A 17,696-nucleotide genomic window follows, 5' to 3' on the forward strand; every position below is an offset into this window, starting at 1 on the left:
AGGTTAAATTATGTTCTAAGTTTCTATAGTTTAGTTTTTATACTTTTTAAATTTTAAAAATTTTAATCTTAATCAAACGATAATTGTTAAAATTAAGTTATGTTATTTCAAAAAATTTGATGCAGTAAACATATTATTATATATGCAATGTCATGTCAACTTGTTATTTTCACATATTAAAATATATATTTTTCAAATTTTAAAAAGTATAGGGACTAAAATGATTCAATTGAAGAATATGGACTAAATCTACAATTACACGCATAATATGAGATTAGTAATTAAATTTAACCAAATAAATTTAATCACTACGGTTTAGGTCTGAACGAAAATTGCAAATTTTGAAAAGCACAAGGACTACAATTGACTAAATTAAAGTATAGGGACTAAATTAAAATTTTTATAAAATACAAGGACTAATAATAAAATTTAACTTAAGCAAAACCCTCACTAATTATCCCAGAAGAGGAAAAAGAACAAGTAAAAGCTCATCAAATTTACATTAGCAACAAATTTTATAAAAAAAATTGACTCAATTTAAAAATAAATACAAGTGATTATTTATTTTCCATATATTAATTTATACAAACATAAAATCCTTTGACAAATTCATGTAAATGAAGTATTAATTTGATTAGTATTAATATTATTAATAATCAGAATTTAAGAAAATCTAGGAATAATTTTAAAAATTATGTGAAAAGTAACTGATAAGAGATTTTTAAAAAAAACCTCTGGGAAATAAAATGAACAATACCCCCAGTCATGACACGCACGAAAGAACGGCTAACGTTGAAAAGACCATCGTCTACTCCCCCTTGGATTATCTATATTTGACTGTTAGATCCATTTCTCTCTTTTTCATGCTATTTATTAACCGTTACAACGGCGAAGGGACAACGAGTCAGAGACTCAGTGCTCCAGAAAATGCCATGTGCCCCGCCATTAAAACCCATCCCTGTAACGGCTACTTTCCACGCATTCTCACCTATATATATAAATACACTCACTCACTCACCAACCCAACTCACCTCTCTTCTTTTATCTAAGCACTCAGTCCTCTGCTTTCTCTTTTTGAGCTCAGCTTTTTCAAGCTTTTTCTTTCCCCATGGCTGCTAAAGCTTTTTCAAGAAGTATAACTCCTTCTTTGGTGCTTTTGTTCATATTTTTAAGCTTTGCACAAGGTAAAGAAATCATGGTTGGTGGCAAAACAGGCGCTTGGAAGATACCTTCTTCTGAATCAGAATCTCTCAACAAATGGGCTGAAAAAGCTCGTTTCCAAATCGGCGACTCTCTCGGTATGTAAAGCTACTTATGTCTGCTGTTTCACTTTTGTGGGCATTGTTTAACAATTCCTGTTTGGTGTATTGTTACAGTGTGGAAATATGATGGTGGTAAAGACTCGGTGCTTCAAGTGAGTAAGGAGGATTATACAAGTTGCAATACGTCGAACCCGATTGCAGAGTACAAAGATGGGAACACCAAGGTCAAGCTTGACAAGTCAGGACCATATTTCTTCGTGAGTGGAGCAAAGGGTCACTGCGAGCAAGGCCAGAAGATGATTGTGGTTGTGATGTCTCAAAAGCATAGGTACATTGGAATCTCTCCAGCACCTTCGCCGGTTGATTTTGAAGGTCCGGCCGTTGCTCCAACAAGCGGTGTTTCAGGGTTAAAGGCTGGTTTGTTGGTGACAGGGGGGGTTTTGGTTTTGGGGTTGTTTTGAGTTTGATATCCATTAGATTATTTTATATGTAGTTGAGTTGCTATAGAAATAGCAAATTCAGTTTTATGTATTAGTTTGATTATTCTATATTTTTTTGCATATGTTTCTTTACACATCTACGACCAAGCTGGGGTTAATCAATCCTCAATCCTCTTAACAAGTTATGGTTATGGTAGATATACCATAAAACCAGGAGGAAACATGTGAGATAAAAAACTAAAATTTTCTGTCAATAATGTTACCAGTTACTCAATCAAAGAAGATACCAAAAAACCAAAATTTAAACCGGAGTTTTTGCATTTTCAATCTTTTATTTGACCTAATAGTATTTCCATCCACATCGGGTTCTAATGATGTTTGCTCAAAAAAAATACATTTTATCCACATAAAAAAAATGCATAATCAAGTCCATAAATACCATTCATTCATGAATTTGTCATAATTTAAACTAACAAGGGTCTCATTTCAAGGTAATTTAAGATGCTTTTGGAAGTCTTTTAAAGTGGTCCTTCATCTAAAAGGTTAACATAAAGATTCTTTTAACACAAGATCCATGACCCAGAAAACATTCTGTACATGCTATTTTGTCATAATGTGGTGGTGCATATAATATATGTGTCAATTCATTCCTTCTCTAACCCATCTACAAATGCATACCACAATATCTGAGGAACCAAAGGGTCGTCAAATCTTAAACCAGAGGATCTGACACCTCCAAGGCTCCCCCAACAGTTGCAGCAACTACTTTTCTGCATTTCCCTCTAGCTTTGGTTCAGTTTCAGTGGATTCAGAATTCGAGGATTGCTCCTCAGCGGATGAGGTGGATTTGATTGGTTTCTTGAACTGCACCAAGATCATGGTCATATTATCACAACCCTCACCGGTGGCTGTTGATGGTGCTAAGCACTTGTCAAGTACCCTCTCACAAACAACAGAAAGCTTGCTTTCCTGCGTTGCATTCAATAGTTTATACTAAGTATTCAAACCAGAGTATTCAAACATTACAGTTTGACGAAAGTTGGAGATGCTTATATACATACCGATTTTAGTTGTTCATGAATGAAATCAACTAGTGTCTGACTTGACATGCAGTCCCTGAAACGTAAAATCCATAATTCAAAAGGCCTTAGGTAATGAGCCATGAAGAGTACGAGTAATCAACTAAATGAGACATATTAATTCTATTTCTATAAAATATAAGGAAAATGCACTGGATACCAGATTCCGTCACATGCCAGAACCATGAACTCATCATCATCACAAAGCTCAACCTAATAGAAAATTAGTAAGATGTAGAAGTTAGCGACTACAAGCTCCAAATATTTTTAGGACTGATATGAACATATATAGCAAAAGTAGGAAAAAAAATTTATAGTATAGTGATCTGGCCACCATGCTTAAAGAGATATACTTACGGTGTTTATATCTGGATTTGCAGTTACAATTTGCTTTTCAGCAGACAAAAATTTATTCTGCTTGAATTCCATGTCACCTGCAGCAAAAAAGAATTGATGGATTAAAACTACATATCTAAATCTCTTTTCTCTCTTTACTTCCCTTATTGATGCATGGAAGCATTCATTTGCATAGGAAGAGGTAAAGTAATTACCTATCGCTCTTGCAAGATTCAAACTGCCATTGACACGTCCTGCATGTATAAACCCCCCAGCTTTTAAGATCCTTTCTTTCTCGACCTCAAGATCAGGTTTGTGATCTTTAGAGAGATTGTATGCCTAGACAAAAGGAAGCCATTTAAGAACACAAATAAAATAGACCATTAATTCAGACAGAAAAGTGCATTCCCTACAACAACACTCATGTTCGATGTCTCGTAATTAAAAGTACAAAAGCCTATCGATCCACTAACAATTAAATTGATTAACAAGGATAATCTCGATTTTTAGAATCTGGCTGAGAAGAAATTATATTAATAGAATATTACCTGACCCTTTCTAGATATCACACAACGTGAGTCGCCGGCATTAGCAACGATAAGTTGGTTATTTCTAATAACTGCAACACAGGCTGTGCTACCGGAAGTAGGTCCAGGAAAGTCAGAATGAGGGCCCTGATTACAATTATAAAAAAGAAATATAAACTAAACACACAAGTTCTTGTGCCTTAATTGTACAAACAAATTAATTCATGAAAATCATGGATGAACCATATTATCATGCAATCACAGACAAACCCTGATTGTACATTTATGATACCTGCCTCAACTGAAAAGGTAAAATGCATAGTAAGATATTAATGTTCAAGATGGAAATAAACTCTCCATAATATAATCTGCATAGACACACCAAATCAGCTCAAACTAAAAGTAAACAAGTAGTAATGATGTTCGATTTTTCTTCTTTGATCTAAGTTTCCATCATAGTTAGTGGCTATCGTCAACTTTCTATTTAGCATAATAGTTAAGGACAACAACCCGGGTATATTCTTTTTGTTTACGTAAGTACCTCCTCAAAGGCCCAATTATCAACTTGGTCATTACTATCCCCACCCCTTGGAGACCATATCAATCCTTCTATCATGCCAGTAAACTTATTTAACTTATCGCCCAAAATGGCTAATTCTCTCCATCCTCTTTGTCCACGCATCATCTCATCCATTCTGCATTAAATGTAACTCAAGTTAGAAACATATAAAACAAAAAATATATGGAAAGGCATTTCAATAAACCTTGTTATTGCTATTTCAATATGCATGGAACATGCATGCGTATGTTTCTGCTAGAAGGACTTAAGCCTTGTGAAATTCACGATGAGATGTTAGCAGGAGTAAAAAGTGGAACAAAAAGAAAAATTCACTCTCACACTTCAAGTATCAAAGAATTGATCAACACACATTGTTAGTAGCAGGTACTAAACACTGAAATCCCTCAAATTATCGAGGCACCAGAGCTGCTTTGTTGACCTCCCTAACAATGAGAACATAGTGAAGAACAAACATAATCAAATTACATAACCTGAAAAATGCTTCCTGAAGTGATGTTCCTATGTCCCCAGCTGCATATGCTTCATGCTTGAGAACCTGCTGATGAACATATTTGGCACAGAACTTTGCAACCACCTTGCCTGCAAGTTATGAATTTGGATAAGTTTACCATGAACGTTGGCAACTACTAAGACTTGTGACCGTATTTGTAAAAATCAGGATGTTATTCTCAAAGCGGTCTATAAAAGTATTCACCTCAGCATCAAAGTTAAGCCCCAGCAACTGTGACAACCAGGCCAGGGGGCAGGCAGGGGCCTCGGTCCCCCTGGTTAAATGGTACAATTCAACTTTAGTCCCTCCGAAATGTTAATAATTCAATCTAATCCCTTTTAGCCTCTTTGTTAAACAGAAAAATTGCATTTTTGGCCCCTCTCAAAAGTTAAAAATTCAATTGAAGCCATTTTAATACAAAATTTCTAGCTTTGGCCCCAAAGTAAAAAAAAAAAGTATCTTGCCCCCCCCCCAAAAAAAAAAAATTCACATAATTCATAGGTTCAACCCTGATGAGGACCCTTTGTAGACAAAAAGTTGAAAAGTAGCTAAGAATCAAAGTTCATTTGAAAAGAGAATAGGTTCAAGCTCCTTCATAACCTGTATATGTAACTGAAAACAATCATAAGTACCTGAACCATCCAAGTCTTACCTCCATGACCATCATAAACACCAAAGAACGAAGTAGAAGCATCAAGATCAGGATATGCAGCATGCTATGAAAACAAATAATAAAAGGTAACTAACATATCCATATAAACAGAATTTGGTAATTTGAAAGAAATATATAAAATGTAAGGTCCAATATATATAACATATGGAATACAGATGACAAATTGACCCACATTACAAATAGTAAATGACAAAGAACTTCAATTCAATGTTTTGGAAGACCTTTTATAACAGACTAAACATATTTACCAAAATTTTTCCTCCCAAAAAGAAAAATTTTCAACCAGGTAATAGAATGTAGCAACAAGGATCCAAATTATCAAAACATTTGAAAGCTAGAGTTTTTTTTTGTTCTTATTGGGTCTAAAGGTTTAATTTGTCACTCACAGCATCTTCCATAGTAGCACGCCATCCTTGCATAGATGATAAACCATATCTAACCCTGTCATTCTCGCCATCTTCAGAGAATTTTTCAGTTTTGGGGGTGCTGAGATATATACCCATCTTTTTTCTGCAGTTGAATGAATCATGTTAAAATTTAACAGCTTTTAAATTCAATTGGCGTACTAGATCCCCATTTTTTGTAGCTAAAGAAAATTTAGAGTGAAATTAATAACTACACAACAGAAATTCTTAAGCTAAATCAAAACTTAATCTTGAATAGTAATAAAAAAATGAATGTTGAAAGAAAAGAAAAAAGTAAGAGCAGGCAAGAACATGAAGCTAGATTAAATGCTAAGACAAAAAAAAAACCATAAAAGTTACACTTGGAAAGCTAGGCAACAAACTAAATAGTCACTAACTTTGGTAAGATCAAATTAAGGTCTTACATAACAAAACAAGAGAAACCCAGATGCTAATTTGATGCAAAAGATGAAATAACGCAAGATTCAAGCGAGAAAAAGAATAAAAATTTACAGAAAAAAAAAGTGATGCTTTGTTAAAGAGTTGTTAGTAATATCCTTACATGCCCAGCTAAGGAAAACCCTACAGAAATTTCATGGAAACTGAAAGGAAAAACGAGGGATTATGAGGTGAAACAGACAGGAACTGAAACATTCAAAGAAAGAGGACAAATAAATAAACAAGCGAAGGAAGATGAAGAGGATGAAAAAAAGAAGAAAATCAAAGAGCTTTATTAAATTTTCTTACTTTGGATTGAATAAAAATGATTAATTTTATTTGTTAGGAAAGCAAGCAATGGCGTGGCAGCGACTATTGTTGGAAAAACATATGTACTTCAAATATGTAAGAATGTTACTGTTAGCTGTATTAAATTGAAATCTAAATATTAGATTTTTATCTAATTTTATTAGAATAGATATTATATATATATATACTCGAGGATGGGATGAAATTTATGTATCTTTTATTAATTATTTAATGTCATTTTAATTTTTTTATGTAATTGATATATTATTTTGATATTTTTTAATTTAAATTTTAAATCCTGAACTTTAAATATTAGATACTGAACCTGAACACAAGATTATGAGTCCACAGTCCAAGATCTAATGTCCATAGTTTAGGATTTAAGTTACAAAAATTACCAATATGATGTGGCAATAACATAAAAAATGATGTTGAAATGACATTAAATAATTGATAAGAGATACAAGATTATATAATATCTCTTTATATTATTGAAGAGTATCGTTACCACTCGTTAAAAAATATTAATTTTTAAAAAATAATTATATGATATATTAAATTAATTATTTTATAAATTGAATCTCTAAATATGTTTTTATCTTATAATGAATGGAGAATTCTTTTTTAAAAAATCCTTAAAATGAACTTAAAACAATTTATATTATAAAGAGTTGAATAATTTATTCAAAACATTATAACGTTATAACAAATTGTAGGTTAAAATATATTTTCCTAATTTTTATACTTTAAATTAGTAAATTGATTTTTATTTTAAGAAATTTATTATTATTTATTCCTTAATAAGTATTTTTTAATATCATTAATAATAATGTTTTTTTTGTTAGATATGTGAATTTTTTTTAAATTTCAAAATATAATACAAAAAAAATTAATTTTAAAGTTGAATTTTAAAATTGAATTTTAAAATTTCAAAAAGTAAAGAGAATAAATTTTTAAAAATAAAATTAAAATGATTAAATTTTAAATTGTATGAAAATTATAGAAACTTGAAAAGTATATATTAACATAAATTCAAAATTCATATATAACCATGCCTATTTATGTATAATTTTAAAATTTATCCCATTTAATAATTTTATATTAAATATATTATTATTGTTGATGTGAAGAAAAATATGCATTATTATATATTATTATGAATGTTGTTTTTATTGCCAATTATTTTCAAATAATTATAGATTGAACATAGTAAGAATTATTCCAAATTTATGATGTAAATGTCTTTTAGTGTTGATGTGATGATGGCTCTCCCAACATAATAAATTGTGATCATATTTCTGTTTATGTAATAATTATACACAGTTTTTTAAAAATTATTAGAGAAAAATATCTCATAGGCAATCAAATAATAAGTAATTAGAAAAGTCATAATTTACACATTTTTAAATTTATAATTTAAATTTAATTTTTTTGATATATTTTATAATTAAATTTAAATAAAAATACTTTCAATAATAATTCAAACTTTTGAAATTTTATTATTATTCAAATAGTAAATAACACATTTTTTAAATTTTTGTAACTTTTCATATTTTAATAGTTTTTAAAATTTATTAAAATGTTTTTTTTTCCGAATCAAACAATCTTATGAACCCTGTATAGTTTTCAGTGGAAGAAGACGCAAATTGCTTGGAATCCAAAACATAAAAAGAAAATGAATGTAAATTAAGGCATTGAATATGGAAGTCTGGTTGGTCGACTATTGGCCCTGCTTCTGCAGTTTTCTTGATAGTAACCCCTCCTAATCCCCTTTTTCTACGAATTTTAAAGAGATTTTAATTTTTTCCCATAATTTTTGCAAATTTTATGGGTTTTTATTGAAAATATGAAAACATTTCAATTTTTCTTATTCTATTAATATTTTAAAGAGTAGTGATTAAATTTATAAAAATTATAATCGTCGAGGGTTAAGCAAATTATTTTACCTTTTTTTTATAACTATCAAGATTTTTGGTATATTTAAAGTAATTTAAATTTTTATTAGTTCGGTTTCAAAAATAAAATAAAATAGATATTTAATTAATTTATATGAAATTATATAAAGGTTGAAAGTGGTTGTTCGATATTGAATTAGAAGTGGAGCCCACAAATTTTGGTTTTTGGTGAACAAGTTGATGAGTGTGCAAGTCAGGAATCAGTCTAATTGATTGTCCAAGTAAAGGGCAACAAACATAGTCTCCTTTCTTCGGAATGGGGGGAATCGAGATCGAGTGCGATGTGTTTAATTTTTTTTTATTTTATATTATAATATTTAATTTTATTATTATTATTTTCACACTAAATGTAAAATAAACGTATTGTTCATCTAAAAAGGTTCTAAGAATAATTGTTTTCATCTTTTACTAAAACATACTGGTTTTTGTCATCAATGTAAAATATGCCAGCATAGGTGCAAAGTTATTACGGTCAGTACCTTGCATACGAATTGTATTATGAATAGAATGTACAAGTAGATGGAACAAATACCACAATATTTTCCGGAAAGTCTTGCATCTGTTGGAATAATTCTGCTTTATCAATAAAAATAAAAATGTGTTTTCGTTTTCTGCTTAATAAACATAAGTTTGTATTCCGGCCGGTTTGACCGTTTACAAATTAGGACCTTTGCCGGCTGCCTTCATCAAAGGTGTTTCAGCCTCCTCAGGCTTATGGTGTTCCTAACTCAACACCAAATTAAGCATATTTTAATAATAAAACCTCTGGTAGTAAGTACACCATAATAAATTCAACTTATCTTTGAATTGTTAATCTCCCTAAGATTTAAAAACTATATCAATTGGACTTTTCCATAGATACAAATGAGATAAACTACGACCCTACGAATTTCCAAAGTGATTGAACACCAACATATGGCCCCAAAAGCTCCTCCACCACATACAAACATGGGATAACAAACAACGCAATGAACCAAATTCACCACAAACATATAACTGTACTTGCTTCAACGACACAGCTTGCATGATGTGGACGGGACATATTTTTCAGGCAGCAAGATCGGCTTCATTAGTGCACATGTCGCCTGCCATTCCATTGAGATAAACAACGTGATCAAATAAATTCCAAAATTGAAGCCTTTACGGCATTTTGTTCAATATACCGTACAATGGAAAACAACAACAGTCGTGATGTACGATGAAATCCTGAACATAGCACATGAAATGAGATACTATTCTAGATAAGGTATCCTTCATTCCAAAAGACTTAGATATGAGAATATGTGATATGAATTACAAGGCAAATGAGCAAAATACTGTGAAAAAAGTGTTTGGGGAATGGACCATATATGGCAAGTCATTGTTTTATGAACTAATTGAAACCTGTAATGTAATGTGATGCAGGTTCTTTATGGGTGTCACTGTACTAATGGCTCACCCACCTAAAGCCTGCATATCGATATTTGTCCATGTTTACAGCAGCTACACAAACTTGAGTGCTCTGCCAAGAATTAGGACAACTAAAAACACATATATTACTCACATTCAAGAAAACACTGATTTCACTCAAAAAACACAAGGCAATGAGGGAGATAGGTAACAAACAAGTTTCAATCCCCATGTCTGAAAATCACCCCTTTTTGGCACAAGTTGAGCATAGAATAGTTTCAGTACACAAGGGGTAATTCATGTAAAGATAAAAGGTTAAGGCACTTGAATGGACCTTTTGAAGGAAGGAGACACCCAAAACCCGATCGATTTTGGGTTAAGCATCATATAATAGTATTTTCCATAACTTGCATAACAGAGTATCAACATCTTTCCCCATGATCAAATGTCCCCTTCCATACCACTAATCGAGAAATTCAGAGGAAGGAGTGAATCAACTGCTGCAACCAACCACAATACAAGAAACAACCCAAAGGGTGAAATGATACCAAGAAGTGAACAAGCAACTTCGAGCGAATAACCCAACCATTACTATCTAACCAACTACCAATGAACTAACAAAACGAAACTGAATTAGGAGTTGACAAAAGTCTAAACATGACAGTCTCAGAAATTTTTCCAACCATAATCATTCTTATAGAAGAACTACAATAATCTGTATTAGTATTTGACGATTATTAGAATGACAGCTCCTTCACTCCAAAGGAAGCAATGTGTAAGAATCAAGATACCTTCCATAAAAGATATATCAGATAACAAAGCAATGTTCTAAAAACGGGCACATCAAATTAAAAAGCAAAATTAACCAAATCTATTGGGAATTTGAAATAACTATTTATAACCTTGACAAGATAATATGTTTACAAACATGATTCCTCAGGATCATCATTTAAAAAAGACAAGAACAACCTCCATACATTGCAACAGCTGTTCATGTTTATACAAAACATGCTCATGAACTTCAAACCACAAACCCCCCAGAAAATTACAAACAGAAATAGAAAATTTATATTAGTAAGAACACATAAAAAAAGGAATCAAATCATGGACCCAAAGGCAATATACAACTCTTTGAAAAATAAAACAGTAATGCTAGAAACATAGTCTATTTATTGTAGAAAGCCAAAAAGAACTCAATTTGCTCCAAAGGAAAATATCAGCACTGCATGCAATCCTATGTCATAAAAACTTTAAACCAAGATCGAAACAAATGCATTCTTCACTAAATTTACAATCTTTCATTTGTAAATTTGTTTAATGAACTTATTGAAACCTTTAATGTAATGTAATGTAACGCAGGTTCTTTATGGGCAAAAATGTACTAATGGCTCACCCACCTAAAGCCTGCATATTGATATTTGTCCATGTTTACAGCAGCTACACAGACTTGAGTGCTCTGCCAAGAATTAGGACAACTAAAGAACCCATTAAAATTAGTTCTTCCATTTAACAATCACTTAAACCTTATTACTTGCATTAAAAAAAAACATTCTTCACTCAAAGGAAAAGGCAATGGGAGATGGAAACAAATGAGTTTTTTTTTTATAAACACATATCTGAAAATCATCCCTTTTTGGCACAAACTCAAACAAAGGTATAGTTTCAGCATACAAAGGCAAATGCATGTGAAGATAAAAAGTTAGGGTTTTTGATTGAACCTTTTGAAAGACGGAGACACCTCAATTGAATTTGTGATTGTAATTTAAAGGTCCATAATTTAGCCTCGACTAGCCCAGTTCTGGATTTGCCAACTGGTACCAAAGTTTCTTAAGGAAATCGAATGCATCTCTTTCCTTCTAAGGTTCTGAAATTTTACAAGTTTATTGACAGACAAATCCCTGAAATGCAACTAGACAGTAAAATCAGACTCAAGCGATAAAAAAAAAAGCCAAAGATGAAGGTCTCAAGACATGACAAAGTTGAAGCCTTTAAAATCACCAGGTTGGATGTTTTGCCAGAATCAATCAACTGACCTTACGAATATCATACTTCTCCAGGGTAATTTGTTCAAAATACCACACAGTGCACAAATGAAAAACAACATTCATCAAGACGCACAATAAAACCTTGCAGATGGAGAATCAAATGAGATATTCCAGATAAGGAATCTTTCTAAATGACTTAGAGATAAAGAATAAGTGATATAAATTATAAAGCAAATAACCAAAATACTGAGGAAAAAAGAGGGTGGGGAGTGGAATAAATGGTAAGACGTTACCCCTAGGCTTGATAAAATTTGGTCCTTAGCTTCATTGCTTCATATCCTACAGCCTTGAATCACTATTATTCGAAACCATTTTAGTCCAGTCATGAATTGTATTCCAGGATCTTTTATCTCCAAGGGCAGCAGATTGACCCTGTTATCTCGGAACAATGAGTTAGGAGTTGAGCTTGGAGTTAAAGATAAAGTGATGAACAAACATAAGCTGTAATTTCTAACCATCTATTAATATAAAGATAAACCAATTGATTCTATTAGGAGAATAGAGACATTGGGAAAGGAATCATAGGAATTTGTCCAAGACAGGAATAAAGGAAAGACTTGTGAATCAGCCAGCCGCTCCACCTTGAATTCGTAACATGCATCATAAATTGCACCAGCATCTTTGTCCGTGGTTAAATGCCCTTTTCTATCTTCGTAACTTGAGGAAGGAGTCATGAATATCTAACCAACTACCTCTGAACTAATCAACAACTGAGCGAAACTGAAGTAGGAGTTGACAAAAGTTGAAATATAATAGTTTCAGAAATATATCCAACCATAATCCTTTCATTCATTCTTACAGAAGAACCACAATATTCCAAAATCTGTATTTCTAGTTGACAATTAATTAGAACAACAAGAAGCAATGTCTAAGATACCTTTCATTGAAGAAATATCAGATGGCAAAGGAATGTTCAAAAATGGGCAAATCATATCAAAATGCAAGATTAACCAAATCTATTGGGAATTGGAACTCACTATCTATAACCTTAACAAGATATAAATGCAAAATAAGCTAAAAATCTGTCTATAGTTTCACATGTCAAGTTCACAAACATGATTCCTCTGGATCATCATCTAAAGAAGACAAAAACTACCTGCATAAGTTCAACAGGTGTTCATGTTTATACCAAACATGCTCATGAACTTCAAACCAAAAAACCACCCAGCCTATTACAAACAGAAACAGAAACATTAATTTATAAGAACACACAAAAAGAGGATCAAACAATGGACCCAAAGGGGATTGAAAAATAAAACAGTAGTGTTAGAAGCATTATAGTTTGTTCATCATAGAAAAGCTAAAAAGAAAAACTCAACTTGCTATAATAAACATAAATCAGAACTCATGCAAACCTATTGTTTTATAGAAACCTGTAATGTAATGTAGGTTCTTTATGGAAGTCCATGTACTAATGGCTCGCCCACTTTAAAGCCTGCATATTGATATTTGTCCATATTTACAGCAGCTACATAAGCTTGAGTGTTCTGCCAAGAATTAGGACAACTAAAAAACAAGGCAATGAAAGATAGATAACAAACAAAACAAGTTTCAATTTTTTAGAACCCCATATCTGAAAAATCGTCCCTTTTGGAAGACACTCGAACATAGAACAAAGACAAATTGCATGTCTAGATAATCATAAAAAGCTAGGGTTTTTGAATGGACATTTTGAAACCCCAGTTGATGATGAGATTGTAAATTTAAGGCCCATGATTTTTCTCCACACTTAGCCCAGTTTTAGAACTGCCAACTTGTATCAAAATTTATTGAGGATCAGATGCATTTTCTTTCCCTCTAAGCCTCAAACTCTCCAACCTGGATATGTCCTAGAAATAGTACAAGCTATTGACCCACCAGGCGCCACGCTGCTCAATTATCATCCAGTCATCAGCAACAACAGTAAGAAACTTCATGAACCAACCCAACCATGAAGTTTTTTTTTCAAGGTTTTAAATGGGCCCTTACCTATCCCAAAAATAAGTTTACTTGCTTACAAACAAAATTAAAAGTACAAACTTAACCCTGCGAGACGTATCAGTAACATAACAAACATCAAAAGAAAACCAACGTGGACTTTTACCTTCCACTACAAAGTCCTTTTAAACAAACCTCCCACTGGCTTCGCAGGTTATGGTTAACACTGTCCAATATTCTTTTTTCTTGTCTTCCAGAGTTGCATTTTAGACAATTAGACAGACATAAAGGAAACAGAGAACGAAATTATGGCTTCCATGTCTTTCTCTGCAACTATTCCGTCTCCTCTTCTTGATTTTTCCCAAACGAAAAAGAACCAAGTTTTTTCTTCATCATGGCCTTCCATGTCTTTCTCAATCCCTTCCATCAAATCCTCGCTTGGGTCTTCAAAATCAGCCTTTTTCCAAAATGGGTTCTCGTTGCTATCGCTTACTGCTTCTGGGTTTGTCTTTAACTCTAGATCTTCAGGCATTTATGCAAGAGCAGCTACGGATAAAACCCTATACGACTACACAGTAAAGGTACAAGCTTGGGGAATATTACGTTGAACAAAAGTTCCAATTTTGTTACTGTATTTTGCTAAAGGATATCTCTCTCTATCTTTTTGAGCAGGATATTGATGGGAAGGATACCCCTCTTAGCAAATTTAAGGGAAAAGTTCTTTTGATTGTTAATGTTGCTTCAAGATGGTATATCATCACAATATTTTCTAGGGCTGCTTTGAGCTTTTGTCTTTTTTTTGTTGGTCTAATTGAAATTTTTTTCATTTTGATTCATAGTGGTTTGACAACATCAAATTACTCTGAGCTTTCCCACATATATGACAAGTACAAGAATCAAGGTCAGTTAAGCATTCTTGCCTTGATATTTTGTTCCTTAATAATGTCATCATGTTTTTGTAAGATTTGTTGATAAAACTCTATCACAGGATTTGAGATTCTAGCTTTCCCTTGCAATCAATTCGGGGGACAAGAGCCTGGATCAAATCCTGATATTAAAAAATTTGCTTGTACCAGGTTCAAGGCAGAGTTTCCTATATTTGATAAGGTGAGTCAAGCTGCTCTTCTATTTGATTATAGCATTTACGGTAGAGATAAGTTCTTGAAGGACTAAAGGAAGTTTTATGCATCAGGTTGATGTGAATGGACCGAATACGGCTCCCGTTTACCAGTTTCTGAAGTCGAGTGCTGGTGGATTTTTCGGTGACCTGATCAAGTGGAACTTTGAGAAGTTCTTGGTGGATAAAAATGGCAAAGTTGTTGAGAGGTATCCACCAACGACATCGCCTTTCCAAATTGAGGTATGCAAGTTAATCTCAACACTTGAAGCACTAGGGTTTTGATAACATGAAATCAAGTATGATTTAAGATTCTTTGTCTTAAGGCTTGTAATGAAAGATCAATGTTGATACTTATAAAATTTATCATTTGTTTGCTGTTTGATTGCTATATATCTTGAGAAAGAACTGGTGGCTTTTTGGATTGTGGATTGATATCAAACATATTTTTCTACTATATTCGATGCTCTTCTCTTTTCGGGGCATTGAAATGCCGACATTGTATGCAACTCTCTTGTCTGATAGAACATCCAGAACAGTTATTATCTTACTGGTTTATTCTGGTATCAGATTTGGTGTTGCAATCAAACTCAAAAGCTGTGTTACTGTCAAGTAATACCACTATGTTGGATTTGAAGTGGTTTGTTCTAGTCTTCCCTGTTTTCACCGCTAGGTCGAATCTTTTTTTGTACTCGGTGCAATAGATACCGAACATTGACAACGAAAACATGTCTCTTTGTTTTGATTTGGTCGTTTTATTCTTTTGTTATTTTGGCCCTGAATCTCAGAATATGATTCAACGGACTAATTCTTGTTCTTATCATGTGATGGTGTTGCAGAAGGACATTCAGAAGCTCCTCGCGACATGAATCTCGAGGTCACAGTGACATGAACCGCTTCTGCTTGCGATGAAAATAAGTAGATACATAGTACAAGTAGATTTCAGAAAAAGATGGAACGGTGTTTTCGGCTATATGTCTGATATGAACTTTTTTGTTTTCTGTTTTCCATGGTCATGGTCTGCATTATTTGATCAAATTTCCCTTTTCAACAGTTATACAAAGTTGTTTACTTTGCCTCAGCTTTTTCAATATCTTCTCACTTTTGCTTTACATGTTTTTTTTCATAATTTTCCTCTAGGAATGAATGTGGATATGAAAATAGTCTTAAAACCTTATTTCCAAAGTTATGACTTATTTTATTTTTGGTTTAATTTCACGAGACGTCCTTCTAAATTGGTCTCAAACGTCAATACATTTTGATTAAATCCTCAAAGTTAGTGTGGTGTATGTCAAGGATTTCTATTTCAGAAATGTAAATACAAGCCTTCTACAGAACTAACCATTTCTTTATGCCTCAGGTTATGGTCCTATGTCAAAAACTAAGTCAAATTTAATGCCTTGTTTCATTGTTTATATGTATATATAAAATTTTTAAAAGTTACAATTAAATTTAAAATATTTTATTATTTAAATAAAATTCTACTCCGCTTGATAGAAAATCAGACATAATTGAACTTATCAATTCACCTAACTCATGGATAGGTTTATTTTTAATTTATTCGTATTGAAACAACTTATTTTTTATTATTTTATAATATAAGATTCCATTTAGTTATATTTAATCACAAATCTTAATCATAAATATTTCATCACAATTTTAACCCTCAGATTGTCTTTTGTCTAAAGCATGAGTGGTTCATATGGGTGTACTAAGAATTCAGGGGATTCACACAAGCCGGTTGAGAATTGCGAGCTAATATGGTACTTATGTTACCTTTAAATTTACTATATGCTATAGATTATGAATTCGAATCCCATCACATGTAAATTTTTCAAATTTTCGTCATCCACGAATTTAGGTAACTTGTGACTCTTAGGATGGTCATGTGAACCTCTACGTTCTTGGCACAACCATGGGAACAAAGGGCCCTCCATGCCCTATTTAAGGATGGGGACAAAATCTGAATGCTAAAATGGAGGGGATGAGACGATAGCAGGGGAGGTCTGGTGGGGAGGGGAATTTTTATTTTCTTTAATACTAATATAAAATTTAAATTTATTATTATAATTTTTAAAAATATTTATGTATTTATATATATATTTTTTATTTTTTAGAATTAAGATTAAATTGAGAACATTTATAAATTTTGAGGGTTATTTTTTAAAATTATGACTAAATCAATATAATATGTAAAAGTTTAGGTTAAATACATTATTGTATCGATTTTTTAACTGCCACGTCAATTTGTCATTTGTAACTTTACAAGAGTGATCAAAATGACCGAACTATGTAATGTGGGTATTTAAATTACAAACATTTTATTTTTAATACCTAAAATAAAATTTTTGATAGTTGAATGACTATTTATATAGTTTACCTTTTTAAAACAAATTCAAGTTTATTTTAAGAAAACATGTTTTAAAAAATAAAAGAATTTCTATAACAGTATTATAAAATCATAAACATTGTTAAAAAAATAGTTATTTTATTAAATAGTTTTAATAGTATTTATAAGTGGAATTTTTTCCATAGTTTTTAAACTCTATTTTTGTAACATTATTTAAAAATAATATTTAATATCAGATTTTACTATTTTGAACACTGTAATTTTAAATGTTAACGTAACAAAATTTCTTAAGATTTTTTAAATTTATTTCTTTACAATATTTAAAGACAATAACAGAATTTAACATCAATAAAATATGTTACTCCTTTTTTCAAGTATTGTTTAA

At 31.8% G+C, this 17,696-nt stretch overlaps 3 protein-coding genes, 1 long non-coding RNA gene and 3 other non-coding genes across 22 annotated transcripts; 2 read left to right on the forward strand and 5 right to left on the reverse strand.

Moving 5' to 3' along the window:
• Window positions 1–774: 774 nt before the first annotated feature.
• Window positions 775–1,810, forward strand: LOC121231999 (early nodulin-like protein 1). The gene is made up of 2 exons (XM_041117249.1): window positions 775–1,298; window positions 1,377–1,810. The coding sequence occupies exons 1-2, from the start codon at window positions 1,109–1,111 to the stop codon at window positions 1,721–1,723; spliced, it is 537 nt and encodes a 178-aa protein (XP_040973183.1). The 5' UTR covers window positions 775–1,108; the 3' UTR covers window positions 1,724–1,810.
• A 308-nt stretch (window positions 1,811–2,118) lies between these two features.
• Window positions 2,119–6,691, reverse strand: LOC107953731 (probable protein phosphatase 2C 60). Of its 6 annotated transcripts, none has more exons than XM_016889122.2 (11): window positions 6,539–6,691; window positions 5,774–5,897; window positions 5,367–5,430; window positions 4,695–4,803; window positions 4,186–4,339; window positions 3,666–3,791; window positions 3,333–3,456; window positions 3,139–3,215; window positions 2,942–2,994; window positions 2,764–2,818; window positions 2,119–2,671 (listed from the first exon to the last, which is right to left on the reverse strand). In XM_016889122.2, the coding sequence occupies exons 2-11, from the start codon at window positions 5,888–5,890 to the stop codon at window positions 2,465–2,467; spliced, it is 1,086 nt and encodes a 361-aa protein (XP_016744611.2). In that variant the 5' UTR covers window positions 5,891–5,897; window positions 6,539–6,691; the 3' UTR covers window positions 2,119–2,464. The 6 variants fall into 6 exon arrangements, with proteins under 6 accessions (XP_016744611.2, XP_016744609.2, XP_016744610.2 ...); XM_016889120.2 differs by having other exon boundaries at window positions 6,354–6,655; XM_016889121.2 differs by having other exon boundaries at window positions 6,217–6,655.
• Window positions 6,692–9,279: 2,588 nt separating this feature from the next.
• On the reverse strand, window positions 9,280–13,663 carry LOC121232001 (uncharacterized). 11 transcript variants are annotated; one of them, XR_005930227.1, is made up of 4 exons: window positions 11,601–13,663; window positions 11,280–11,338; window positions 10,217–10,382; window positions 9,280–9,578 (listed from the first exon to the last, which is right to left on the reverse strand). It is a non-coding gene; the product is annotated as an uncharacterized lncRNA (long non-coding RNA). The 11 variants fall into 11 exon arrangements; XR_005930226.1 differs by having other exon boundaries at window positions 11,280–11,357; XR_005930222.1 differs by having other exon boundaries at window positions 10,217–13,096; window positions 13,283–13,663.
• On the reverse strand, window positions 9,885–9,990 carry LOC121203923 (small nucleolar RNA snoR103). Its single transcript, XR_005898856.1, has one exon. It is a non-coding gene; the product is annotated as a small nucleolar RNA snoR103 (small nucleolar RNA).
• On the reverse strand, window positions 11,229–11,334 carry LOC121203922 (small nucleolar RNA snoR103). The gene has a single exon (XR_005898855.1). It is a non-coding gene; the product is annotated as a small nucleolar RNA snoR103 (small nucleolar RNA).
• Window positions 13,304–13,410, reverse strand: LOC121203925 (small nucleolar RNA snoR103). Its single transcript, XR_005898858.1, has one exon. It is a non-coding gene; the product is annotated as a small nucleolar RNA snoR103 (small nucleolar RNA).
• On the forward strand, window positions 13,664–16,042 carry LOC121232000 (probable phospholipid hydroperoxide glutathione peroxidase). The gene is made up of 6 exons (XM_041117250.1): window positions 13,664–14,425; window positions 14,517–14,593; window positions 14,684–14,745; window positions 14,833–14,951; window positions 15,037–15,204; window positions 15,801–16,042. The coding sequence occupies exons 1-6, from the start codon at window positions 14,153–14,155 to the stop codon at window positions 15,828–15,830; spliced, it is 729 nt and encodes a 242-aa protein (XP_040973184.1). The 5' UTR covers window positions 13,664–14,152; the 3' UTR covers window positions 15,831–16,042.
• The last annotated feature ends 1,654 nt before the right edge of the window (window positions 16,043–17,696 follow it).

Source organism: Gossypium hirsutum, chromosome A07 (assembly GCF_007990345.1).
Source record: "Gossypium hirsutum isolate 1008001.06 chromosome A07, Gossypium_hirsutum_v2.1, whole genome shotgun sequence".
In the NCBI taxonomy this organism is placed as follows: Eukaryota; Viridiplantae; Streptophyta; class Magnoliopsida; order Malvales; family Malvaceae; genus Gossypium; species Gossypium hirsutum.